This window comes from Pseudophryne corroboree, chromosome 2 (assembly GCF_028390025.1).
Source record: "Pseudophryne corroboree isolate aPseCor3 chromosome 2, aPseCor3.hap2, whole genome shotgun sequence".
Lineage (NCBI taxonomy): Eukaryota > Metazoa > Chordata > Amphibia > Anura > Myobatrachidae > Pseudophryne > Pseudophryne corroboree.
This window is the reverse complement of record NC_086445.1, coordinates 167,046,993-167,074,392: the sequence shown is the minus strand read 5'-3', so window position 1 is coordinate 167,074,392 and position 27,400 is coordinate 167,046,993. Positions and strand designations below refer to the sequence as shown.

The 27,400-nt window shown below is 45.4% G+C and overlaps 1 protein-coding gene across 2 annotated transcripts in view; it reads right to left on the bottom strand.

The window, feature by feature from the left end:
- Positions 1-2,000: 2,000 nt before the first annotated feature.
- Positions 2,001-27,400, bottom strand: part of SPRYD7 (SPRY domain containing 7) — a 49,532-nt gene continuing 24,132 nt past the window's right edge. For both annotated transcript variants that reach the window (XM_063951969.1, XM_063951970.1), the window contains exons 3-5: positions 24,757-24,923; positions 2,973-3,075; positions 2,001-2,360 (exon numbers count right to left, since the gene is read on the bottom strand). In XM_063951969.1, the coding sequence (XP_063808039.1) occupies positions 2,263-2,360; positions 2,973-3,075; positions 24,757-24,923 (368 nt within the window). In that variant the 3' untranslated portion in view covers positions 2,001-2,262. The remainder of the gene's footprint in view (positions 2,361-2,972; positions 3,076-24,756; positions 24,924-27,400) is intronic.

The following is a 27,400-nucleotide window of genomic DNA, read 5'->3' as shown; positions in this document are numbered from 1 at the left end:
CGGTCCTGGGGGGGAAAGTAATTTAAGATTTGATGTGTGCTATTTTCACTTGTGTGTTTTCATGATGAAGGGGGTTCGGCCCCCGAAACGCTGAAGAATAAATGCACATTTGCTAAACTTTACCTGGCTATGGAAGTCTTCAAATGCCGCCTTTACACCTGGCTTATATTGGGGCTGCATAACCCCTAAGGAGGGCACCGGAGCCACTTTGCACACACCTCCAAAACAATCATGTGGGTGCCCGGTGATCACTTAATGTATCAACAATTTGTAGAAGTCCACGCATGTACCAGCACGCCACTCTTGGTAGCAAAATTTGAATCCATTTTAAATTAAAAGGATTAAAATTTTGCTACCAAGAGTGGTTTGCTGTTACATACATGGACCTCTACATATTGTGTGTGTGTGTGTGTATATATATATATAAAAATGTTTTAAATTATACTCTACAAAACTGGATGTCTTGACACATTCACAAGTTCACGTAGCATTACCCATGAGAAATGCCAGAGAAGCAGAGAAGGGTGAACATGTTTACAGACGTTCTGAAAAAACATTTTCTCCATAGAACCTTGCTCTATATAGATTATAAATAGAATCACATTAGTAAGCAATTAATATGGGTTGCAGAAGCCTTAATTAGATTTACATTTACCCAATAAGAAATTAATGGGTGTGTGTAGAAGAAAGTAAAAGAATAAAAACATCCCCATGAGGCACTACACACACCACAACATTCACTGGTTTTGTTTTCTCGATTTCAAATGCGACATGAGTAAAATGTGCACTTTTTTGCTGTTACTTCTATAATTACCCCCGTTACAGCCTCCAATACACCTCCAGACTTCACAGATTGTTCCCGGATTACAGTATTTAGGAATATTTGGAAGTATGAGCATTAATGCCAGTATGATGTGCTCCTTGTCTGTCTCAGTCCAGCTCACACAAGGTGTATACATGACTTTCTTAACAACTAGTTGGGTACCACTCATCTGCAGCTCTATCCTGTAAACAGTTGAACCTCAGCAGTTACAGAACTGCAGATGAATGGTCAGTGCTAAGCGGGTCAGTGGGAGAAATGGAAAGGGCATTGCTAGGGAACAAACCCAGCTCCTGTGCATATTGCAAAACATATTTAAAAAGGTCCATAATGATTACAGGGTTAAAGTGACTGGAGCAATAGCGGCAAGCACTTCTAATTTAAAAGTTCTCTCTGAAGTCAGATACATTCACTAAAATAACAAGTGCTAATTCTCTGGACAAATTAACCCTGACCTATGTCCTGCTTACAGCCACTGAGGACTGGAGCCTTGTTCTGGAATAGAGCCCAAAGCACTGCCATTATAAGATCATTGCATCAATCGTTATCCCCAAATAATGGTGTTACTCTGTATACTGCAATGCTTCCATTTCTGTGCTGCCTATAGAAAAGTATATTCAGTAACTTGTGTACAGAATCATCATGCACTAGTGTTGTCTTTTTATAAACCAATTAAATTAACGGTCAAAAAAAAAAACGACTTTGGAAATCCCAGTGTGCCTCATGTGACAGCCCTGTCCTAAATATCACAGCGGAACATGGCGGACAGATTACCAACAGGCCACTAGTGCACAAACGTCTGTCAGCGTTACAGTTCAGTACAAACGTAAGAATCCATGCACAATGTACACAATGGAGCGTTCATCAGCTTGTCCAGCATAGGTGCATTACTGTGTGCAATCACACTGTCTGTGACATGAGCACAAAGTCATAAGGCACTCTGGGACTGGAATCTCAGCAAGCAGCAAACACAGGCACAGTACTGCGGTGCCCATCGAAACACAGGGCCACACCCACGTTTCAGATATACGAAAGCTGCCACAATTGAAACAAATAAACCTGTTTGGTGAACAAACAGTATGTAGGTATCACTGAAACCCCCCCTCTGTGAATACACAATGCGGGTGTGATATATAAGATTTCAGATAATACTGAATCAATGCGAAGAGATTCAATGAGATACTGGCTAAAAGGTTATATTTACAATGAGAGAGACACTGGCAGAAAAATACTTTACACATCACAAAAATATCAGGTAAGGGTTCAAAGGAATTTCTAGATGGTGGGCCCAGCAGACAGATGACACTTTATAAACTACTTACAGTACACACAAGATCTGAAAGGCCTGCACCCAGTGAGATATAAATACAAAGTACATTGTCAGTAGGCATCGTGCAGTTTTAAGAAATAGAGGCTTTGGGAACGCTGATGATATCCAGTCTTTAGAAAATCTGCTGCTCAAACAATATTTTCTCAAACCCAGCTGGGGGTGTGTGATAGAACTCGCTGAACTGACAATCCAGGATCGCGCTGTCATCCACTAGAAGAAGGAACAGTGTTAATAGAAGGCACTGCGAGTGTACTGCTGATGCATGTCTCACAACTGTCCTGTTTTTCTGTACCTGTCCCTGACCTCCCCCCACTAATTATTGTTCTGTTTCCTACGTGGGCTCCGAGTTCATCCAGAGCCATAAAGTATCTATATCTATCTATCTATCTATCTATCTATACACACACACACACACACACACACACACACACACACACACACACACTTTTACAGTTTCTGGTGTTGGTCTTAAGGCTAATGGTTTTCGTTTTTTTCCCCTTAAATTTTCATTTATATTATATTAAGATTGTAAGCTTGCGAGCAGGGCCCTCCTCCCTCCATGACTGTTTGTTTTTACCCAGTTTTGTCTTCTAATTGTGTCCAGTTGTAAAGCGCAACGGAATTTGCTGCGCTATACAAGAAACTGTTAAGTAATAAATAAATATTAATAGGATCTAACAGACTCAAAATGGAACCCACTCCACAGCAGGGCTATAGAATGACCCCATACAGCTTCCCAGACCTTTATCCTATAAATGACACAAAACGAATTGAAAATGCCAGCCTGATTGTTCTATTTTCTCTTTTACTACTTGGACTTACCATACACAACAGGATACACAGTCCCTCTTATGCCAGACGCAGGACAATGCATATTCTTTCCATTTAGATAAACATTTAACTCTACATGGTCATAGGTGATACCCTAAGGAAAGAAAAAAACTATTGTTCAGTTTTCAAATGATAAAAGTATGAACTTACTACTGGCCTGATCCTCAGAACGAGACATAATGAAAACAAGGTTAAATACGTAAGCATCATGAAAACGTGCAAACATTAGAACGGATTGTGCCACAGATATAAAGAGTTACTGGCCACTATGCAACAGGCTGAAGCTCATCTCTCTGGCAGCATTCCGGCATATTAAAATAAAAATGCTGCAAAATCGTAAAATGGTCACTAAAAACGTAATATTAATTTGTAACAAAATATAAAATAAAATTGCACTTTGAACATATTCCACATGGTTCTCATTCTTAGAATATTACTCCTTAACTGTATTTAAAAATAAGAATTTACTTACCGATAATTCTATTTCTCATAGTCCGTAGTGGATGCTGGGGACTCCGAAAGGACCATGGGGAATAGCGGCTCCGCAGGAGACTGGGCACAAAAGTAAAAAGCTTTAGGACTACCAGGTGTGCACTGGCTCCTCCCCCTATGACCCTCCTCCAAGCCTCAGTTAGGATACTGTGCCCGGACGAGCGTACACAATAAGGAAGGATTTTGAATCCCGGGTAAGACTCATACCAGCCACACCAATCACACCGTACAACTTGTGATCTGAACCCAGTTAACAGCATGATAACAGAGGAGCCTCTGAAAAGATGGCTCACAACAACAATAACCCGATTTTTGTAACAATAACTATGTACAAGTAATGCAGACAATCCGCACTTGGGATGGGCGCCCAGCATCCACTACGGACTATGAGAAATAGAATTATCGGTAAGTAAATTCTTATTTTCTCTAACGTCCTAGTGGATGCTGGGGACTCCGAAAGGACCATGGGGATTATACCAAAGCTCCCAAACGGGCGGGAGAGTGCGGATGACTCTGCAGCACCGAATGAGAGAACTCCAGGTCCTCCTCAGCCAGGGTATCAAATTTGTAGAATTTAGCAAACGTGTTTGCCCCTGACCAAGTAGCTGCTCGGCAAAGTTGTAAAGCCGAGACCCCTCGGGCAGCCGCCCAAGATGAGCCCACTTTCCGTGTGGAATGGGCTTTTACAGATTTTGGCTGTGGCAGGCCTGCCACAGAATGTGCAAGCTGAATTGTACTACAAATCCAACGAGCAATCGTCTGCTTAGAAGCAGGAGCACCCAGCTTGTTGGGTGCATACAGGATAAACAGCGAGTCAGATTTTCTGACTCCAGCCGTCCTGGAAACATATATTTTCAGGGCCCTGACTACGTCCAGCAACTTGGAATCCTCCAAGTCCCTAGTGGCCGCAGGCACCACAATAGGCTGGTTTAAGTGAAATGCTGAAACCACCTTAGGGAGAAATTGAGGACGAGTCCTCAATTCTGCCCTGTCCGTATGAAAAATTAGGTAAGGGCTTTTATAGGATAAAGCCGCCAATTCTGAGACACGCCTGGCTGAAGCCAGGGCTAACAGCATTACCACTTTCCATGTGAGATATTTTAAGTCCACAGTGGTGAGTGGTTCAAACCAATGTGATTTTAGGAATCCCAAAACTACATTGAGATCCCAAGGTGCCACTGGAGGCACAAAAGGAGGCTGTATATGCAGTACTCCCTTGACAAACGTCTGAACTTCAGGAACAGAAGCTAGTTCTTTTTGGAAGAATATTGACAGGGCCGAAATTTGAACCTTAATGGACCCTAATTTGAGGCCCATAGACAGTCCTGTTTGCAGGAAATGCAGGAATCGACCCAGTTGAAATTCCTCTGTAGGGGCCTTCCTGGCCTCGCACCACGCAACATATTTACGCCAAATACGGTGATAATGTTGTACGGTTACATCCTTCCTGGCTTTGATCAGGGTAGGGATGACTTCATCCGGAATGCCTTTTTCCTTCAGGATCCGGCGTTCAACCGCCATGCCGTCAAACGCAGTCGCGGTAAGTCTTGGAACAGACATGGTCCCTGCTGGAGCAGGTCCTTTCTTAGAGGTAGAGGCCACGGGTCTTCCGTGAGCATCTCTTGAATTTCCGGGTACCAAGTCCTTCTTGGCCAATCCGGAGCCACGAGTATAGTCTTTACTCCTCTCCTTCTTATGATTCTCAGTACTTTTGGTATGAGAGGAAGAGGAGGGAACACATACACTGACTGGTACACCCACGGTGTTACCAGAGCGTCCACAGCTATTGCCTGAGGGTCCCTTGACCTGGCGCAATATCTGTCCAGTTTTTTGTTGAGGCGGGACGCCATCATGTCCACCTTTGGTTTTTCCCAACGGTTCACAATCATGTGGAAGACTTCTGGGTGAAGTCCCCACTCCCCCGGGTGAAGATCGTGTCTGCTGAGGAAGTCTGCTTCCCAGTTGTCCACTCCCGGAATGAACACTGCTGACAGTGCTATCACATGATTTTCCGCCCAGCGAAGAATCCTTGCCACTTCCGTCATTGCCCTCCTGCTTCTTGTGCCGCCCTGTCTGTTTACGTGGGCGACTGCCGTGATGTTGTCCGACTGGATCAACACCGGCTGACCCTGAAGCAGAGGTCTTGCCTGACTTAGGGCATTGTAAATGGCCCTTAGTTCCAGGATATTTATGTGAAGTGACGTTTCCATGCTTGACCACAAGCCCTGGAATTTCTTCCCTGTGTGACTGCTCCCCAGCCTCTCAGGCTGGCATCCGTGGTCACCAGGACCCAATCCTGAATGCCGAATCTGCGGCCCTCTAGGAGATGAGCACTCTGTAACCACCACAGGAGAGACACCCTTGTCCTTGGAGACAGGGTTATCCGCTGATGCATTTGAAGATGCGATCCGGACCATTTGTCCAGCAGATCCCACTGAAAAGTTCTTGCGTGGAATCTGCCGAATGGAATCGCTTCGTAAGAAGCCACCATCTTTCCCAGGACCCTTGTGCATTGATGTACTGACACTTGGCCTGGTCTTAGGAGGTTCCTGACTAGGTCGTATAACTCCCTGGCTCTCTCTTCCGGGAGAAACACCTTTTTCTGTACTGTGTCCAGAATCATTCCTAGGAACAGCAGACGTGTCGTCGGAATCAGCTGCGATTTTGGAATTTAGAATCCATCCGTGCTGTCGTAGTACTACTTGAGATAGTGCTACTCCGACCTCTAACTGTTCTCTGGACCTTGCCCTTATCAGGAGATCGTCCAAGTAAGGGATAATTAAGACGCCTTTTCTTCGAAGAAGAATCATCATTTCGGCCATTACCTTGGTAAAGACCCGGGGTGCCGTGGACAATCCAAACGGCAGCGTCTGAAACTGATAGTGACAGTTCTGTACCACAAACCTGAGGTACCCTTGGTGAGAAGGGCAAATTGGGACATGGAGGTAAGCATCCTTGATGTCCAGAGACACCATATAGTCCCCTTCTTCCAGGTTCGCTATCACTGCTCTGAGTGATTCCATCTTGAATTTGAACCTTTTTATGTAAGTGTTCAAGGATTTCAGATTTAAAATAGGTCTCACCGAGCCGTCCGGCTTCGGTACCACAAACAGCGTGGAATAATACCCCTTTCCCTGTTGTAGGAGGGGTACCTTGATTATCACTTGCTGGGAATACAGCCTGTGAATGGCTTCCAATACCGCCTCCCTGTCGGGGGGAGACGTTGGTAAAGCAGACTTCAGGAACCGGCGAGGGGGAGACGTCTCGAATTCCAATTTGTACCCCTGGGATACTACCTGCAGGATCCAGGGGTCCACTTGCGAGTGAGCCCACTGCGCGCAGAAATTCTTGAGACGGGCCCCCACCGTGCCCGAGTCCGCTTGTAAGGCCCCAGCGTCATGCTGAGGACTTGGCAGAAGCGGGGGAGGGCTTCTGTTCGTGGGAAGAGGCTGTCTGCTGCAGTCTTTTTCCCCTTCCTCTGCCCCGGGGCAGATATGAGTGGCCTTTTGCCCGCTTGCCCTTATGGGGACGAAAGGACTGAGCCTGAAAAGACGGTATCTTTTTCTGCTGCGAGGTGACTTGGGGTAAAAAGGTGGATTTCCCAGCCGTTGCCGTGGCCACCAGGTCCGATAGACCGACCCCAAATAACTCCTCCCCTTTATACGGCAATACTTCCATATGCCGTTTGGAATCCGCATCCCCTGACCACTGTCGCGTCCATAATCCTCTTCTGGCAGAAATGGACATCGCACTTACTCTTGATGCCAGAGTGCAAATATCCCTCTGTGCATCTCGCATATATAGAAATGCATCCTTTAAATGCTCTATAGTCAATAATATATTGTCCCTGTCCAGGGTATCAATATTTTCAGTCAGGGAATCCGACCAAGCCACCCCAGCACTGCACATCCAGGCTGAGGCGATTGCTGGTCGCAGTATAATACCAGTATGTGTGTATATACTTTTTAGGATATTTTCCAGCTTCCTATCAGCTGGTTCCTTGAGGGCGGCCGTATCAGGAGACGGTAACGCCACTTGTTTTGATAAGCGTGTGAGCGCCTTATCTACCCTAGGGGGTGTTTCCCAACGTGCCCTAACCTCTGGCGGGAAAGGGTATAATGCCAATAATTTTTTAGAAATTAGCAGTTTTTTATCGGGGGAAACCCACGCTTCATCACACACCTCATTTAATTCATCTGACGGGTAGTTTTTTCACACCCCACATAATACCCTTTTTTGTGGTACTTGTAGTATCAGAAATGTTCAAAACCTCCTTCATTGCCGTGATCATGTAACGTGTGGCCCTACTGGAAAATACGTTTGTTTCCTCACCGTCGACACTGGAGTCAGTGTCCGTGTCTGTATCGACCTGAGGTAACGGGCGCTTTAGAGTCCCTGACGGTGTTTGAGACGCCTGTACAGGTATTAACTGATTTGCCGGCTGTCTCATGTCGTCAACAGTCTTTTGTAAAGTGCTGACACTATCACGTAATTCTTTCCATAAGACCATCCAGACAGGTGTCGACTCCCTAGGGGGTGACATCACTAACACAGGCAATTGCTCCGCCTCCACACCATTTTCCTCCTCATACATGTCGACACAACGTACCGACACACAGCACACACACAGGGAATGCTCTGATAGAGGACAGGACCCCACTAGCCCTTTGGGGAGACAGAGGGAGAGTTTGCCAGCACACACCAGAGCGCTATATATATATATATATATATATATATATATATATAGGGATAACCTTATATAAGTGTTTTTCCGTAATATAGCTGCTGTATATATTAATATGCCAATTTAGTGCCCCCCCTCTCTTGTTTTACCCTGTTTCTGTAGTGCAGGACTGCAGGGGAGAGTCAGGGAGCCTTCCTCCAACGGAGCTGTGAGGAAAAAATGGCGCCAGTGTGCTGAAGAGATAGGCTCCGCCCCCTTCTCGGCGGCCTTTCTCCCGCTTTTTTATGGAAAAATTGGCAGGGGTTAAATGCATCCATATAGCCCAGGAGCTATATGTGATGTATTTTTTGCCAAAAAAAGGTGTTTTATTGCGTCTCAGGGCACCCCCCCAGCGCCCTGCACCCTCAGTGACCGGAGTGTGAAGTGTGCTGAGAGCAATGGCGCACAGCTGCGGTGCTGTGCGCTACCTTATTGAAGACAGGACGTCTTCTGCCACCGATTTTCCGGACCTCTCCAGTCTTCTGGCTCTGTAAGGGGGCCGGCGGCGCGGCTCTGGGACCCATCCATGGCTGGGCCTGTGATCGTCCCTCTGGAGCCAATGTCCAGTAGCCTAAGAAGCCCAATCCACTCTGCACGCAGGTGAGTTCGCTTCTTCTCCCCTTAGTCCCTCGGTGCAGTGAGCCTGTTGCCAGCAGGTCTCACTGAAAATAAAAAACCTACTTTAAACTTTTACACTAAGCAGCTCAGGAGAGCCCCTTAGCCTGCACCCGTCTCGTTCGGGCACAAAAATCTAACTGAGGCTTGGAGGAGGGTCATAGGGGGAGGAGCCAGTGCACACCAGGTAGTCCTAAAGCTTTTTACTTTTGTGCCCAGTCTCCTGCGGAGCCGCTATTCCCCATGGTCCTTTCGGAGTCCCCAGCATCCACTAGGACGTTAGAGAAATATGGTATATGTTGTTTGTCTACTATATACAGTATATATGGGGCAGTTAGTAGCACTTTAACCTTCACTGTCTCTTATGCTTTACAAATTCACCGCTGATGTACCAAAGCACATACATGTAGTATAAGAACTACCATTTCTAAACCTTTTTACAGAAATTTGCAGCATAATTCACCTGCTAATATGTATGAATGTGCTTCTTTGGCAAAAAAATCCTAGGTGCAAATGTAAATGATGAGAATCAGGCGCTGTAAATTAGATTCTGTAACAACTGATATAAATGAAGAGAGCGTATAGACAGTATATAATAAGAATTTACTTACCGATAATTCTATTTCTCGGAGTCCGTAGTGGATGCTGGGGTTCCTGAAAGGACCATGGGGAATAGCGGCTCCGCAGGAGACAGGGCACAAAAAGTAAAGCTTTAGGATCAGGTGGTGTGCACTGGCTCCTCCCCCTATGACCCTCCTCCAAGCCTCAGTTAGGATACTGTGCCCGGACGAGCGTACACAATAAGGAAGGATTTACGAATCCCGGGTAAGACTCATACCAGCCACACCAATCACACTGTACAACCTGTGATCTGAACCCAGTTAACAGTATGATAACAGCGGAGCCTCTGAAAAGATGGCTCACAACAAATAATAACCCGATTTTTGTAACTATGTACAAGTAATGCAGATAATCCGCACTTGGGATGGGCGCCCAGCATCCACTACGGACTCCGAGAAATAGAATTATCGGTAAGTAAATTCTTATTTTCTCTATCGTCCTAGTGGATGCTGGGGTTCCTGAAAGGACCATGGGGATTATACCAAAGCTCCCAAACGGGCGGGAGAGTGCGGATGACTCTGCAGCACCGAATGAGAGAACTCCAGGTCCTCCTTAGCCAGGGTATCAAATTTGTAGGATTTTACAAACGTGTTTGCCCCTGACTAAATAGCCGCTCGGCAGAGTTGTAAAGCCGAGACCCCTCGGGCAGCCGCCCAAGATGAGCCCACCTTCCTTGTGGAATGGGCATTTACATATTTTGGCTGTGGCAGGCCTGCCACAGAATGTGCAAGCTGAATTGTATTACACATCCAACTAGCAAAAGTCTGCTTAAAAGCAAGAGCACCCAGTTTGTTGGGTGCATACAGGATAACAGCAAGTCAGTTTTCCTGACTCCAGCCGTCCTGGAACCTATATTTTCAGGGCCCTGACCACATCTAGCAACTTGGAGTCCTCCAAGTCCCTAGTAGGCGCAAGACACCACAATAAGCTGGTTCAGGTGAAACACTGACACCACCTTAGGGAGAGAACTGGGGACGAGTCCGCAGCTCTGCCCTGTCCGAATGGACAAACAGATATGGGCTTTTTTGAGAAAAAAACCACCAATTTGACACTCGCCTGGTCCAGGCCAGGTCCAAGAGCATGTTCACTTTTCATGTGAGATGCTTCAAATCCACAGATTTGACTGGTTTTAAACCAATGTGTTTTGAGGAATCCCAGAACTACGTTGAGATCCCACAGTGCCACTGGAGGCACAAAAGGGGGTTGTATATGCAATACTCCCTTGACAAACTTCTGGACTTCAGGAACTGAAGCCAATTCTTTCTGGAAGAAAAATCGACAGGGCCGAAATTTGAACCTTAATGGACCCCAATTTGAGGCCTGTCAAAGTCAGAAAAATATCCCCATACACACTGCCATATTTGCACCGCACACTGGTCCGCGCTGCGCATGCGTACGCTCTCCCGTGAAGGCGCATACCCGCAATAGCGTGCACCCGCGGGCGCACGGTATGCGTATTTACGGTAGAGTTTATGTAGTCGTAGCGTGCGACTCATTCGTTACATATTTTCACAATTAATGTAGTTTGTAGATCATGATCCCTTTGATAGTTTCTGAAAGTTTGGTTAATATAGAATGTCCCTGAGCTGAGGAATCCCTCTTTGTATCGTAGGAAGGGTCTAACAGGAGTCATGCAGTAGTGTTTGGTACCCATCGGAAGAGTATTTAAATAGCAATATTCCGGTGTTGGTTTGGAGCGTATTAATCGCTCGTGCGAATAGTTATGGACATAAGAAGTTTATGTCCATTTCTACTATTTACTCATACTCAGGTATGCGGCGGGAAACCTAGTTCCCCACCCACCTGAGCTGTTTGAAATCGTCACAGCCCACCTGTATGAATCAACCTATGACCTTTTGTTATGATGCAGGGCCGAATTCCGACGTCCAATGGACAATGGGATTGTAGGGACTGTAGGATTGCATTGTGTGTGGGGCATAAATAGGCAGGCCGACCACATCCAGCTCTCACTCTTCAACGGTTCTCATTGCTGAAAATCGGGTGCTGGATGTCCAGGCGCATGCGATCGTTTCCCCTTGTGCGTAAGTTTCTCTCCGTAATCATTGTCTTACTGTGAGCAAATTTCTCTCATCTCTCTCCATTTCTCTCTCTCTCTCTCCTTTCTCTTTTCTCTCACATCTCCCCTGGACTAGTATTGAATTGTATTAGATAGTATTGTATTTTGGTTAGGAAGTCTCTGTTATATTGTAGTGTATCATTTGTACTGTTATCCCCTTTTACAAGTATATTAGATATAATACAGTTAATAGGCTTTGGACCCTAAACCAGTATCTGTGTATTTTCTATAGTGTTAAGTGTTCACTTGAGCGTCGGTGACGCTCAAGCAGCTTTGTAGTTAGTCAGGTTACACAAGGTTGCACTTACACCCTGTACTCACATTAAGGTATTCTGTGCATTTCATTGGTATAAGGTTTAGACATAAAGGTATAGCGTTGTGAGCGTCTGCGCCGCTGGTGACCTCCTCGTGGTCTCGAGCGTCCGCTACGCCATAGCGAATCATTACTCTAGTCATAACCAATAACGTGTTGTCCTGTGATCACTGGGCCGTGAGCGAACGTGACGCTTGAGCGTCTCGCCTACGGCTGAGCGATCGTTACGCAAATAGCGTACCCTTACGGTACTCCTTAAGTAAGCAGCGTACAGTGTTCTTAGACTTCATAAAGGGTTGTTTATACGACAAAGGAATTTAGCATTGTCAATTGGGGGACTCGTCCTGTCCTTCTCATATCTGCACTAGGTAGATCAGCAGACATTATCCCCCAGCAAAGGGTGGGAGGTTGTCTCGCAGTGCTGACGGGATAAGCGTCTGCTTCGCTTAGATAAAGAGTGCTGAAGGAATCCGGGAACCGGAAGTAAGAACAAAACGCTTGTGTCTTTTAAAACTGTTTTATTCCTCTTCTGTCTTGCGTATACACGCACGCATACATATATATCTGCATTTCTTTTTCAATTTCGTATATCACTATTCCTGTTTGCCAATTTTTATAGTTGATAGAAAGTGCTAAAAGAGATTTGCTGTTATTTCATAGTAGAGGTAATAGTTAAAGTATAGACCAACACACGGCTTGTCTGGGAGATAAGGCAGTCAGTGTGGTGTGCGGTAGATGATCAGGGATCATCTACATTGATAAAAATAGAAATTGTGTTACGGTGGATCTTTGTTTTGCGTACACGTGTCCCTAACAAAAGACTTGCGTACGCAATCCAAAGGCAGACGCACGCAGCGTACGTTACGCAACGTAGCGTCCGGTTACGCCCACGTAGCTCAAGTCACGAAAAGTTGAATTAGCGCAAAGCGATAATTAGCGCAAAGGCGATAAGTAACGCACAGCGGTAAATAACGCGACGCGGTAAATAACGCAAATCTATTTTTGGAAAAATCTGAAATTTAGTCTAACAGATCCTGCTCCAAATTGGTAACACTGCTGGGCTGAAAAAAAAAAAAATTTCTGCGCAGAAATAGATATAGAAACAAAGTGTACATGTGTTGAGTGAGTGTGTTTTTTTATCACATAAGTTTATATAACTTAGAGGTTGAACCAAAAGGAAAGTCGGGTACTCGTCAAGGGACACACGTGTAAGTGACATATACGGTGGCTAGGGAGGCATCCCTGGTTAAATAATATTTGAGCATTAGAGTATAGCGGACCATAAGGTAACAGACCAGGAGGTCATAAGGTAACAGACCAGGAGGTCATTAACAGACGGTAACAGACCAGGAGGTCATAAGGTAACAGGTAAAATAGACAAAGAGGTCCGCTATAAAGGTACAAGAGGCACAACGCCTGGGGTGTTGGTGCAGAACCCATATAGGCCATACAAGCTCTTGCTGAAGGAATCGCGGCCGGAAACATCGATTCCATTGATCTTTCAGTACATGACAAGTAGTGCTTATGTACTGAACGATTGGACCGCACGTAATTGTGTGCAGTAGTTAGTAATCTGACCTAATACCATTAGAGTAAAGTGGTCACAAACGCTATTTGTACATTCTGACGTGATTTGTGTAATTTTTTATTTTTGGAAGGGAAGTTCGCTGGTCACTCAGGAACTATCTAACAACCCCACCTTTACTGGAAAGAGTAAGTGTCCTGCGGGTAACCCTCATATGTTCCAGTAAACACAGGTTCACAGGGGCCCTGAGTTGGGTACAACAGCTCTGGTTACAGTGATTGCAGTACTGGCCAACGTGGGCGAGAAGTGAGTGGGGTACTTGGTAAACCGCCACCGCCGGCCTGCCCAGGACATCTTGGTTTGTTTGTAAGGGTTCGCTGAAAACCTTGAGATAAAGATCCAAGGAGGAATAAGCAACACCTGCAGATTATGGGGGCCAGTTGTTCAGGTAGGGGGCGATCAACCTCGGTTCGGGTTGATTTAGGGAACCGGCCAGTCGGGTCGGCACGATATGTGATGTGTGAGAAATATGGAAATCACGCTGAAGTTTTATGTGATGAATGGGAGAGAATGACTGTACAAGACAGGGACAAATTCCCAAGAATAGGCAGCTTTAGCCCAAAAGTGTTACAAAATTTAAGGAGGAGGATATGTCTCATTGAACCAACAAAGAGACGAATTCAGCATCATGGTTATTTGCAGTTATGGCAACAGGAAGGTGAATTACAAAGAGATTCAATTGACCTTTCTGACTCTTATCTTGAGGGGAGAGATATGGCAGCAGGGAGGATTGTGGTTGCGGAGAAAAGCACAGGGTGGAACAATAAAAAACGCTCTTAGCAACTGTAATAAAGATTATAAGAATAAGTGTAACAAATGTAACAATGATTATTGTAATGTTGTTGAATGTACAACTATTAACCTATGCAAGTTGCACCCCATGTCAAACTTCCCTCAGGAATACAAACAAGAAAGTGAGCCCAGAACGATGTCGGCACCTCTTCCAGAAGCCATCCTACAAGACATCCAGGTGGACGCGACCAAATTGGTAAAGGCAATAATCAAACCCCCTAACGGAGGGTCAGGTGAGGTCGTGTCCACAGGTACGTACAATGTTTTATATCACGCACAAACAAATGTACCCCATACAATAAGACAAAAAGAAGGTGAATCCGCAGAAGAGTATTTTCACCGGGCTCTGCAGGATATGGCTAGGTACACTGGTATAGATGACATTGAAACTAATGTACACCACAGAGAGGTAGCTGTGTCCGTATTAGCGAGCAACTTGAAAGACACACTAAAAATTAGGGTACAAACCTCAATACCTCATTGGAGAGGTATCTCGGTGGCGGCATTAAGAGAGTCCGCTATCGAGCATGACCGAAATATCAAAAGAACCAGGGAAGCGCAGGGAGAGCGGTTGATGACACTGAACATCCAAGCACTAGAGAATGCATCAAGTCGACCGGAACCCCAGGCCCCTAGCACATGGAGAAAGCCAAGGATTTGTTACAATTGTAGAAGAGAAGGGCATTATGCCAACAACTGTAATAACCCACATAAAGTTAGACCCCCTAGACCAAGAAATGAGCAAAATTACAACACACACCATTATAATCAGGAATCATATAGGAAGAATTTTGGGCCACACCCATAATATATAGTCAGGAAAGGTGATCATTAGGACTGATGGTAAGCCTGAGGTAACGGTTAACAAAGTGGGAGGTCATTCACTGAAGACACAGGAATGACCAGGTGAAAAGTTGTAAATGTATTTGTGAAAAATGTTTTTTTCTTCTCTCTCTCTCTATCCCCATCTCTGACGAGTAGTGGTAAGAATTCACACATTGCATATCCACTTGGTCCTTGTAGAAGTCTACCAAACCCCAGCATGACCTCCGCCACAATGTATTTCTGGCCAGATACAGACAGTGGAGTAATGCAGGTGCTGGTGGGGAGGGACTGCTCAAGGAGACCAGTAGACACATAGATATGACAGCCTAATAAGTCTGACAATGTTTTTCTAATGCTAACAATGTTTTCTTAATGTTGACAATGTTTAAAAATGTTTTGTTTCTCTTTTCTCATTGGTGGTTATTGTCGAGTTATGTAATGTATATATGCACATGAATTGTTCTCTATCTCTTTTGTTTTTTTGTTGTCTCTCTCTTCCCACTCATGTTTCCATGGTTTAAAGATGGTATGTCACCCCTCAGTTGGACCAATGGTAATGCCAGATTTTTTCTCCTTACAGAAAGATCGCCGGTTAGGAAGGAATATTGCATCACCAGAATGTTCGTTTGGAAGACTGAGAGACAGCACCTTTGAGAGGACAGCAGAACAAGAAGAACAACAAGACGAGAGAACTTATTATCGTAACAAGTTCTCTCCCCCCCCCTCAAACTGTTTTCTTATGCCCCCTTTACAAATTTCTTCTTTTCTCCTCCTGTAAGATGGACTTGCCCCAAGAGACTGCGATCCGGATTTTTCTGTTAACCATGATGTTGACCAGAGCAGTCTGTTTCGGTGAGAGTACCAGTGAGGTCGAGAAAGGATCCAGAAAGGTCCTGATGACTGAGACGGAGGTGTAAATTTCCAATAGCAACTCAATCACCAAGCAAAGGCGAGTACCGGGCACGATCTAACAACCATGTTATCTGTAAACATTTTCTTTGAAGGATTGTTAGTTCAAAAAGAAAAACTGTATCTGTAGGCTCTGTGACAATGGTTGAAGATGGATGCATAAAGAAATGCCAATCCAGTCTTAATATCCATATGGACCGGCATCCATTGAGTGACTATCACTCTTTAGTGGGTAACGTGTTAAACCAAACAGATTGTTGGGTATGCTCTCAAGTACCTCAGGGTCATAGCAAATCAGGGCTAGTACCATTTCCTTTAACGTTAGGGGAGGTACTTGAGCTAAGTGGTGGGAGACCGGTGGACCGGAGGTTTAACATCTCCAGCCCTCCTAGTTTGAAGCTCCACCAATACCATGTGGATAGTTCCCTCTTATGTTTTAATATCTCCAATCCCCGTAAGCCGGGAAATTGGGAAGTGTCATGGAGCAACCTTACCATGACCTTTTCACACAGAGCAGATAGAATGCCTACAGATACAGAGCTTGTACGCCACATAGCCAGTAGAGGAAAATCTTTCCGGTATCGATATACCTTAGGAAATAGGATTACTAGAGTTGGAGAGGTATCACCAGGATACTGTGCACATATCGTACAAACTGATACGTGCATTAAGCAGATGGAAGAATTAGGGTCAGGAGATTTCACCTGGAAGGTTTGTAACATGGTAATGTCCTTCTCCGTCCCATATGTTCTCCCCGATGATGCATATTTCATATGCGGGAGAAAGGCGTACAAGTGGCTTGCCCCAAACTCTGAAGGATTGTGTTATATTGGAAAAGTATTGCCTGAAGTGATGACTGTTACACATGACAAAATGAAGGACATACACTGTGGTGCCCAAGCTCCTTATACTCACACTCATTACGAGCACCGAGTTAAAAGACAACTGTCAGAAAGGTTAGAGCATCCGGCCTCTGATCTTATCCATGAATCCACCGGGATTCAGGTTCTGGTAGCGTTAGATTTCACTCGTACCGCTCGAGGAGTGATGAATTATAGATACATTTCCGCACTCGCCAATTTGTTAGATAATATCACTGAAATGTATGATGACACGTTTAGATACACTGGAAGAGAACTTCAAGCTTATAAAACAGAACTAGTTCAGCATAGGATGGTTCTTAATTATCTTACAGCAGTAACAGGCGGATATTGTGTTACATTGGCAACACAGTATGGCATAAAGTGTTGCACGTATATCACAAATAGCACCGAGGATCCGGTAGAGGTCATAGACCAAAAGATGGACGACATTCTCCAATTGAAGTGGGAATTTCGCCGAAAACACAATCTCACCCTTGCTGCTGTAGGTAATGAGCTGACTGGTTGGGTGTCATGGTTGAACCCGCGAAATTGGTTCTCCGGTTTAGGAGACTGGGCTCAAGGAGTCATAATGGATGTTAGAAAGTTTCTACTATGTATCTTAGGAGGTGTTATATTTATTGGATTGATATTTAGATGCGGGCAGGCTTTAATGAGGTGCAAACAAAGTACAAGAGTGATGAGTTTGAGGAGTGAGGAAACTGTAATTAACCTGGATTTGATTTATGACCCAATGATAGAAACCATGATGTGATGAAAATGCGATTATACGGTCCGTTTCTTTCACCTGTTTTTCTGCTTTTCTCCAAGATACGAAGACCCCCTTGGACGAGGAAGTTGACGAGACGCTATACAGACAACAGACAAGCACCAAAGATGAAGTTTTGACAACCTATGATATGGACACTTGATGAACTTTGCCATGGATCCCCAGTTTCCCTAGTATTTTTAAACTCACGCTAGCCCAACATTTTTTGTAAATCCAATGGCTCTGACAAAGCTATTTGCTCATGCCCAAGGAGCAATACAGCGCAAAGAAGACGACTCTCAACAGATACCGAACACAACTTCAACGACAGATGTACATTTCCCTGACATAGAATATCATTGCATTTTCCATAAGTGTTCTTCACCTTCATCTCTACAACCCTCAGGTAATAACACACATAGTATAGGGAATACAGGCACAGATATCAGCAATCACATATCCCCCCATTCATGTATCATCAACTAAAATGTGCTCCCCATTTTGTTCAAAATCCGAAAAGAGCTCGGTAGAGTTTGACAGCCCATCCACAGGCCCTTAGTACGGGATAAGAAGGAATTCAAATGTATACTTCGCAATACCTCGAAGCTTGATTTACCACACGTACGGCACGATGATACATGACCCTCCAAACATGGACTCATACACACATGCTTCTGCTTTCTCACTAGGTCATACCCTCTTCACACCTACTCCTCTCTCCTCCCTCACCCAACCATGGAAATGAATTAACCACTGACATATATTTTTCTCCTTTTGAAATGTTTTCAGGAAGTGGCAGTTATTGTTGACTGCCAAAGGGTGGACTGTCAAAGTCAGAAAAATATCCCCATACACACTGCCATATTTGCACCGCACACTGGTCCGCGCTGCGCATGCGTACGCTCTCCCGTGAAGGCGCATACCCGCAATAGCGTGCACCCGCGGGCGCACGGTATGCGTATTTACGGTAGAGTTTATGTAGTCGTAGCGTGCGACTCATTCGTTACATATTTTCACAATTAATGTAGTTTGTAGATCATGATCCCTTTGATAGTTTCTGAAAGTTTGGTTAATATAGAATGTCCCTGAGCTGAGGAATCCCTCTTTGTATCGTAGGAAGGGTCTAACAGGAGTCATGCAGTAGTGTTTGGTACCCATCGGAAGAGTATTTAAATAGCAATATTCCGGTGTTGGTTTGGAGCGTATTAATCGCTCGTGCGAATAGTTATGGACATAAGAAGTTTATGTCCATTTCTACTATTTACTCATACTCAGGTATGCGGCGGGAAACCTAGTTCCCCACCCACCTGAGCTGTTTGAAATCGTCACAGCCCACCTGTATGAATCAACCTATGACCTTTTGTTATGATGCAGGGCCGAATTCCGACGTCCAATGGACAATGGGATTGTAGGGACTGTAGGATTGCATTGTGTGTGGGGCATAAATAGGCAGGCCGACCACATCCAGCTCTCACTCTTCAACGGTTCTCATTGCTGAAAATCGGGTGCTGGATGTCCAGGCGCATGCGATCGTTTCCCCTTGTGCGTAAGTTTCTCTCCGTAATCATTGTCTTACTGTGAGCAAATTTCTCTCATCTCTCTCCATTTCTCTCTCTCTCTCTCCTTTCTCTTTTCTCTCACATCTCCCCTGGACTAGTATTGAATTGTATTAGATAGTATTGTATTTTGGTTAGGAAGTCTCTGTTATATTGTAGTGTATCATTTGTACTGTTATCCCCTTTTACAAGTATATTAGATATAATACAGTTAATAGGCTTTGGACCCTAAACCAGTATCTGTGTATTTTCTATAGTGTTAAGTGTTCACTTGAGCGTCGGTGACGCTCAAGCAGCTTTGTAGTTAGTCAGGTTACACAAGGTTGCACTTACACCCTGTACTCACATTAAGGTATTCTGTGCATTTCATTGGTATAAGGTTTAGACATAAAGGTATAGCGTTGTGAGCGTCTGCGCCGCTGGTGACCTCCTCGTGGTCTCGAGCGTCCGCTACGCCATAGCGAATCATTACTCTAGTCATAACCAATAACGTGTTGTCCTGTGATCACTGGGCCGTGAGCGAACGTGACGCTTGAGCGTCTCGCCTACGGCTGAGCGATCGTTACGCAAATAGCGTACCCTTACGGTACTCCTTAAGTAAGCAGCGTACAGTGTTCTTAGACTTCATAAAGGGTTGTTTATACGACAAAGGAATTTAGCATTGTCAGGCCCATAGACACTCCTGTTTGCAGGAAATGCAGGAATCGACCGAGTTGAAATTTCTTCGTGGGGCCTTCCTGGCCTCACACCACGCAACATATTTTCGCCACATGTGGTGATAATGTTGTGCGGTCACCTCCTTTCTGGCTTTGACCAGGGTAGGAATGACCTCTTCCTGAATGCCTTTTCCCTTAGGATCCGGCGTTCCACCGCCATGCCGTCAAACGCAGCTGCGGTAAGTCTTGGAACAGACATGGTACTTGCTGAAACAAGTCCCTTCTTAGCGGCAGAGGCCATAAGTCCTCTGTGAGCATCTCTTGAAGTTCCGGGTACCAAGTCCTTCTTGGCCAATCCGGAGCCATGAGTATAGTTCTTACTCCTCTACGTCTTATAATTCTCAGTACCTTAGGTATGAAAAGCAGAGGATGGAACACATACACCGACTGGTACACCCACGGTGTTACCAGAACGTCCACAGCTATTGCCTGAGGGTCTCTTAACCTGGCGCAATACCTGTCCCGTTTTTTGTTCAGACGGGACGCCATCATGGCCACCTTTGGTAATTCCCAACGGTTTACAATCATGTGGAAAACTTCCCCATGAAGTTCCCACTCTGCCGGGTGGAGGTCGTGCCTACTGAGGAAGTCTGCTTCCCAGTTTCCATTCCCGGAATGAAACACTGCTGACAGTGCTATCACATGATTTTCCGCCCAGCGAAAAGTCCTTGCAGTTTTTGCCACTGCCCGCCTGCTTCTTGTGCCGCCCTGTCTATTTACGTGGGCGACTGCCGTGATGTTTTATCCCACTGGATCAATACCGGCTGACCTTGAAGCAGAGGTCTTGCTAAGCTTAGAGCATTATAAATTTACCCTTAGCTATATTTATGTGGAGAAAAGTCTCCAGACTTGATCACACTCCCTGGAAATTTTTTCCTTGTGTGACTGCTCCCCAGCCTCTCGGGCTGGCCTCCGTGGTCACCAACATCCAAAACTGAATGCCGAATCTGCGGCCCTCTAGAAGATGAGCACTCTGTAACCACCACAGGAGAGACACCCTTGTCCTTGGATATAGGGTTATCCGCTGATGCATCTGAAGATGCGATCCGGACCATTTGTCCAGCAGATCCCACTGAAAAGTTCTTGCATGAAATCTGCCGACTGGAATTGCTTCGAAGGAAGTCACCATTTTTTTACCATGGCCCTTGTGCAATGATGCACTGATTTTAGGAGGTTCCTGACTAGCTCGGATAACTCCCTGGCTTTCTCTTCCGGGAGAAACACCTTTTTCTGGACTGTGTCCAGAATCATCCCTAAGCACAGGAGACTTGTTGTCGGGATCAGCTGCGATTTTGGAATATTTAGAATCCACCCCTGCTGTTGTAACAGTATCCGAGATAGTGCTACTCCGACCTCCAACTGTTCCCTGGACTTTGCCCTTATCAGGAGATCGTCCAAGTAAGGGATAATTAAGACGCCTTTTCTTCGAAGAAGAACCATCATTTCGGCCATTACCTTGGTAAAGACCCGGGGTGCCGTGGACAATCCAAACGGCAGCGTCTGAAACTGATAGTGACAGTTCTGTACCACGAACCTGAGGTACCCTTAGTGATAAGGGCAAATTTGGGACATGGAGGTAAGCATCCCTGATGTCTCGGGACACCAGATAGTCCCCTTCTTCCCGGTTCGTTATCACTGCTCTGAGTGACTCCATCTTGATTTGAACCTTTGTAAGTGTTCAAATTTTTTTAGATTTAGAATAGGTCTCACCTAGCCTTCTGGCTTCAGTACCACAATATAGTGTGGAATAATACCCCTTTTCTTGTTGTAGGAGGGGTAATTTAATTATCACCTGCTGGGAATACAGCTCGTGAATTGTTTCCCATACTGCCTCCTTGTCGGAGGGAGACCTTGGTAAAGCAGACTTCAGGAGCCTGCGCAGGGGAAACGTCTCGACATTCCAATCTGTACCCCTGGGATACTACTTGTAGGATCCAGGGGTCCTGTACGGTCTCAGCGTCATGCTGAGAGCTTGTCAGAAGCGGTGGAACGCTTCTGTTCCTGGGAATGGGCTGCCTGCTGCAGTCTTCTTCCCTTTCCTCTATCCCTGGGCAGATATGACTCTTATAGGGACGAAAGGACTGAAGCTGAAAAGACGGTGTCTTTTTCTGCAGAGATGTGACTTAGGGTAAAAACGGTGGATTTTCCAGCAGTTGCCGTGGCCACCAGGTCCGATGGACCGACCCCAAATAACTCCTCTTCCTTTATACGGCAATACACCTTTGTGCCGTTTGGAATCTGCATCACCTGACCACTGTCGTGTCCATAAACATCTTCTGGCAGATATGGACATCGCACTTACTCTTGATGCCAGAGTGCAAATATCCCTCTGTGCATCTCGCATATATAGAAATGCATCCTTTAAATGCTCTATAGTCAATAAAATACTGTCCCTGTCAAGGGTATCAATATTTTTAGTCAGGGAATCCGACCAAGCCACCCCAGCTCTGCACATCCAGGCTGAGGCGATCGCTGGTCGCAGTATAACACCAGTATGTGTGTATATACTTTTTATGATATTTTTCCAGCCTCCTGTCAGCTGGCTCCTTGAGGACGGCCCTATCTATAGACGGTACCGCCACTTGTTCTGATAAGCGTGTGAGCGCCTTATCCACCCTAAGGGGTGTTTCCCAACGCGCCCTAACTTCTGGCGGGAAAGGGTATACCGCCCTCACACACTTCATTTAATTTATCTGATTCAGGAAAAACTACGGTAGTTTTTTCACATCCCACATAATACCCTCTTTTGTGGTACTTGTAGTATCAGAAATATGTAACACCTCCTTCATTGCCCTTAACGTGTGGCCCTAATAAGGAATACGTTTGTTTATTCACCGTCGACACTGGATTCAGTGTCCCTGTCTGTGTCTGTGTCGACCGACTAAAGTAAACGGGCGTTTTAAAACCCCTGACGGTGTTTTTGAGACGTCTGGACCGGTACTAATTGTTTGTCGGCCGTCTCATGTCGTCAACCGACCTTGGCGCGTGTTGACATTATCACGTAATTCCCTAAATAAGCCATCCATTCCGGTGTCGACTCCCTAGAGAGTGACATCCCCATTACAGGCAATTGCTCCGCCTCCTCACCAACATCGTCCTCATACATGTCGACACACACGTACCGACACACAGCACACACACAGGGAATGCTCTGATAGAGGACAGGACCTACTAGCCCTTTGGAGAGACAGAGGGAGAGTTTGCCAGCACACACCAAAAACGCTATAATTATATAGGGACAACCTTATATAAGTGTTTTCCCTTATAGCATCTTTTTTATATATTTCTAACGCCAAATTAGTGCCCCCCCTCTCTGTTTTAACCCTGTTTCTGTAGTGCAGTGCAGGGGAGAGCCTGGGAGCCTTCCCTCCAGCCTTTCTGTGAGGGAAAATGGCGCTGTGTGCTGAGGAGATAGGCCCCGCCCCTTTTTCGGCGGCCTAGTCTCCCGCTCTTAACGGATTCTGGCAGGGGTTAAATATCTCCATATAGCCCCCGGAGGCTATATGTGAGGTATTTTTAGCCAAAAATAGGTTTTCATTGCCTCCCAGGGCGCCCCCCTCCCAGCGCCCTGCACCCTCAGTGACTGCCGTGTGAAGTGTGCTGAGAGGAAATGGCGCACAGCTGCAGTGCTGTGCGCTACATTAAGAAGACTGAGGAGTCTTCATGCCGCCGATTCTGGACCTTCTTCTTGTTTCAGCATCTGCAAGGGGGCCGGCGGCGAGGCTCCGGTGACCATCCAGGCTGTACCTGTGATCGTCCCTCTGGAGCTAATGTCCAGTAGCCTAAGAAGCCAATCCATCCTGCACGCAGGTGAGTTCACTTCTTCTCCCCTAAGTCCCTCGTTGCAGTGATCCTGTTGCCAGCAGGACTCACTGTAAAATAAAAAACCTAAGCTAAACTTTTCTAAGCAGCTCTTTAGGAGAGCCACCTAGATTGCACCCTTCTCGGCCGGGCACAAAAATCTAACTGGGGCTTGGAGGAGGGTCATAGGGGGAGGAGCCAGTGCACACCACCTGATCCTAAAGCTTTACTTTTTGTGCCCTGTCTCCTGCGGAGCCGCTATTCCCCATGGTCCTTTCAGGAACCCCAGCATCCACTAGGACGATAGAGAAATTAGGAATAAGAATGAGGATGAAGTACTCAGAGAAAATAAACACTGAGGCTCTGCTCTCCTGATCATATATAAAAGATATACCATAGTTTCGGATTGGATAAAAAGGTTTCCATCTACTTCCAATAGCCAATGACTACAGGCCAGGACCACAACAAATGATAAAAGGAAGCCATTGGTGCAGGGTTTCTACATCAGCAGACAATGAGACAGTTGAGACTCACACGGGATCTAGGGATTGTGTCATTGGATTTAAGTACTTGCTACCTCATATACATGCAACCAATCAATCGTTTTTGATGTTCCTACTTCATTTTACAGAGACATAAGATATACGGTGAAGAATATTAGAATCTAAGAAGAGAAGCAAAAGATAACCAGACAGTTTTTGGAATGAGAATGTAAGTGATGGCCAGAAGCTTTTAACCAGGAGTAAGAACTAGTGTCTCATGAATACTGTTCCTGAAGAGGCTCATGAGGTCACTGGTTCCTTGTGAATGGACAACATTCTCATGTATGTTGCTGCAGTCCTGAACATGACAATCCAATGTGAGATTTGTTCTAACATTCGTACCAGAAAGTGTCTCTATTAAATCTGACCAAGAGACCTTGTGCACTTGTACATAAATGAAACCAGTTTGCTTAGAGTCCCCCTTTTAATCTCCAATGCCAAACATTATGGGACAGAAAAAACGTTGGTCTTCATTCAGAAGCAGTCAGCGTCTGATAAGCGTTACAAGGCTATAGTGAGAATGGCCATTACATAAGACGGTCATGCAGTTTTATTTATGTAATAAATGCGATTACTCACCACTACATCACCCTCCTGAGGAAGGCTGTTTGCCGGCAGCCTGCTCTTCTCCTCGTTGTTGTGATAGATGGCCCCGTCATTTCTCATCACCAGGCTGTGCACATCTCGACCCAAGGGGGTCTGATTTAAGTTAGCTTTTTGAGTTGCAACGCCAATGCCCCAGATACCTGTAATGGTAAAAGAGCATTGTTTTTTATATCTGCAGCTTCACATATCTATCCCGGGCATAATGTTAGAATTAGTGCTTTGTATCATTACAAGGAAACCTCACTTGTAGTAAGTGTAAATAAGAGGAAATGCTAAAACCTTGTTGGTATGTTACCTTGACTTTTTTTTCCTTACTTTAATTTCAGTGGCTTTATTGAAAACTTAGTAGTTTCCATGAAGCATCTTAGATACAGAGGTGTCCTCATACATCATTACTATAGTGCTCCAAACAGCCCCTCTTGGTGTGCTAGGTCTCTTGAGACTCTGCTAGCGATGGGAATCTTTTTTGGCGAAAATGATTCTTAGTCGCAACACAGATAGAACGCACCAGGAGAGTGTTGGTTAATTAGATATGTAACACTTGTATATCTGTATGCAACCGAGCAACTGAATCTGTACTCGAAGTGCTACAACTTTTTCCTATACAATTTCCGTTGTGCTCCAGATACAGACTCCGTCACACACAATACACAAGTGTCATATGTCAAATTAATCAGCAAAGTCTCCTGGTGCATCCTAGACAGATCGTGTTGCACCTAAAGGCCCATACACACTAGCCGATTTTGAGCTCAAAGTAGATCACTTTTGGCATTTTGAGCTACTTTGAGCTCAAAATCGACTAGTGTGTATGGGCGGGCGGTGAGTGCTGATGCACACTCCCGCTCACAGCTGGCCGCCGCCGTACATTGCCTTCTTTTATAAGCTGAGTGAACCACTTTCCACAGTCTCTTACTGTGGAAAGTGGTTCACCCCCGTGAACATTGCTGGTCCGGGGCGAAAAATTGCTCAGTGTGTATACACTGAGCGATTTTCCTCCCAGCGATGTTCACATCATCGCTCTGCATACACGCTGGGCAAAAACGCCCACTGTGTATGCACCTTAAGACACATTTTCAGCAAAAACAGACGCTCAACATTAGCAGAATTGCACAGGACCTGCCAGGCCTTTCCTGCTGCGTGGTGTATGGAGGCTAGATGTATGAGGATGCATCCGTATGTATGAAGTCAAATATTTGTGTTTGCACACACAAAGTCTGATGCGGATTTGTAAGTAAATTGTGCGTACGTTGCTCTAAAAATGTATACATTTGCACGAGATGTGAAGTTCTATGTAAAATAAATTGTAGCAAAGCATGTGATATACATTTAAAAAAATCACACATTTCAATTAAGTGATCATCCTTGCGGGGACCCTACATAATCCCTTGAAGGGACACGGGTAAATTTGTCTTACCCTGCAAAAGCATCAGTTACCAATAAATAATTAGAGACATACGATGTTTATGTACTAGAGCAGTGATTGGGAGCCTTTGCACTCCAGCTGTTGTTGAACTACATATCCCACTATGCCCTGCTACAGTTTTGCTATTTGGCCATGCTAAAACTGTAGCAGGGCATGCCGGGAACTGTAGTTCAACAACAGCTGGAGTGCCAAGGTTTCCCATCACTGGCCTAGAGCTTCTAAAACAGACAAGTGGTGGTGCAGCCCATAGCAGCCAATTAGATTGTGTCTATAATGTCTGGAAATGATAGCTAGAATCTGATTGGTTGCTGTAGTCAACCCCAACCACTTGTCTGTTTTAAAAGCTGTCCCCCACCACAATTCCCTAGCTAATGAAAAGACGCAGGGTTCTGGTCACACTTATCAAAGAACTAGGTAATACATCGCGCCCTAGGGGTGCTCTTCACACAGTCGTAAGGGGCTACGCCCCCTTAACCCTTGCACACCCTTGTGGCGTGCAATATTTGTATTATATGGGAGTATTACCTCCAATCATAATTGTGTGAGTGGTTAAAATAAGATTTTACTTACCGATAAATCTATTTCTCGTAGTCCGTAGTGGATGCTGGGGACTCCGTCAGGACCATGGGGATTAGCGGCTCCGCAGGAGACAGGGCACAAAACTAAAGCTTTAGGATCAGGTGGTGTGTACTGGCTCCTCCCCCTATGACCCTCCTCCAAGCCTCAGTTAGGATACTGTGCCCGGACGAGCGTACACAATAAGGAAGGATATTGAATCCCGGGTAAGACTCATACCAGCCACACCAATCACACCGTATAACTTGTGATCTAAACCCAGTTAACAGTATGACAAACGTAGGAGCCTCTGAACAGACGGCTCACAACAATAACAACCCGATTTTTTTGTAACAATAACTATGTACAAGTATTGCAGACATTCCGCACTTGGGATGGGCGCCCAGCATCCACTACGGACTACGAGAAATAGATTTATCGGTAAGTAAAATCTTATTTTCTCTGACGTCCTAAGTGGATGCTGGGGACTCCGTCAGGACCATGGGGATTATACCAAAGCTCCCAAACGGGCGGGAGAGTGCGGATGACTCTGCAGCACCGAGTGAGAGAACTCCAGGTCCTCCTCAGCCAGGGTGTGCCCCTGACCAAGTAGCAGCTCGGCAAAGTTGTAAAGCCGAG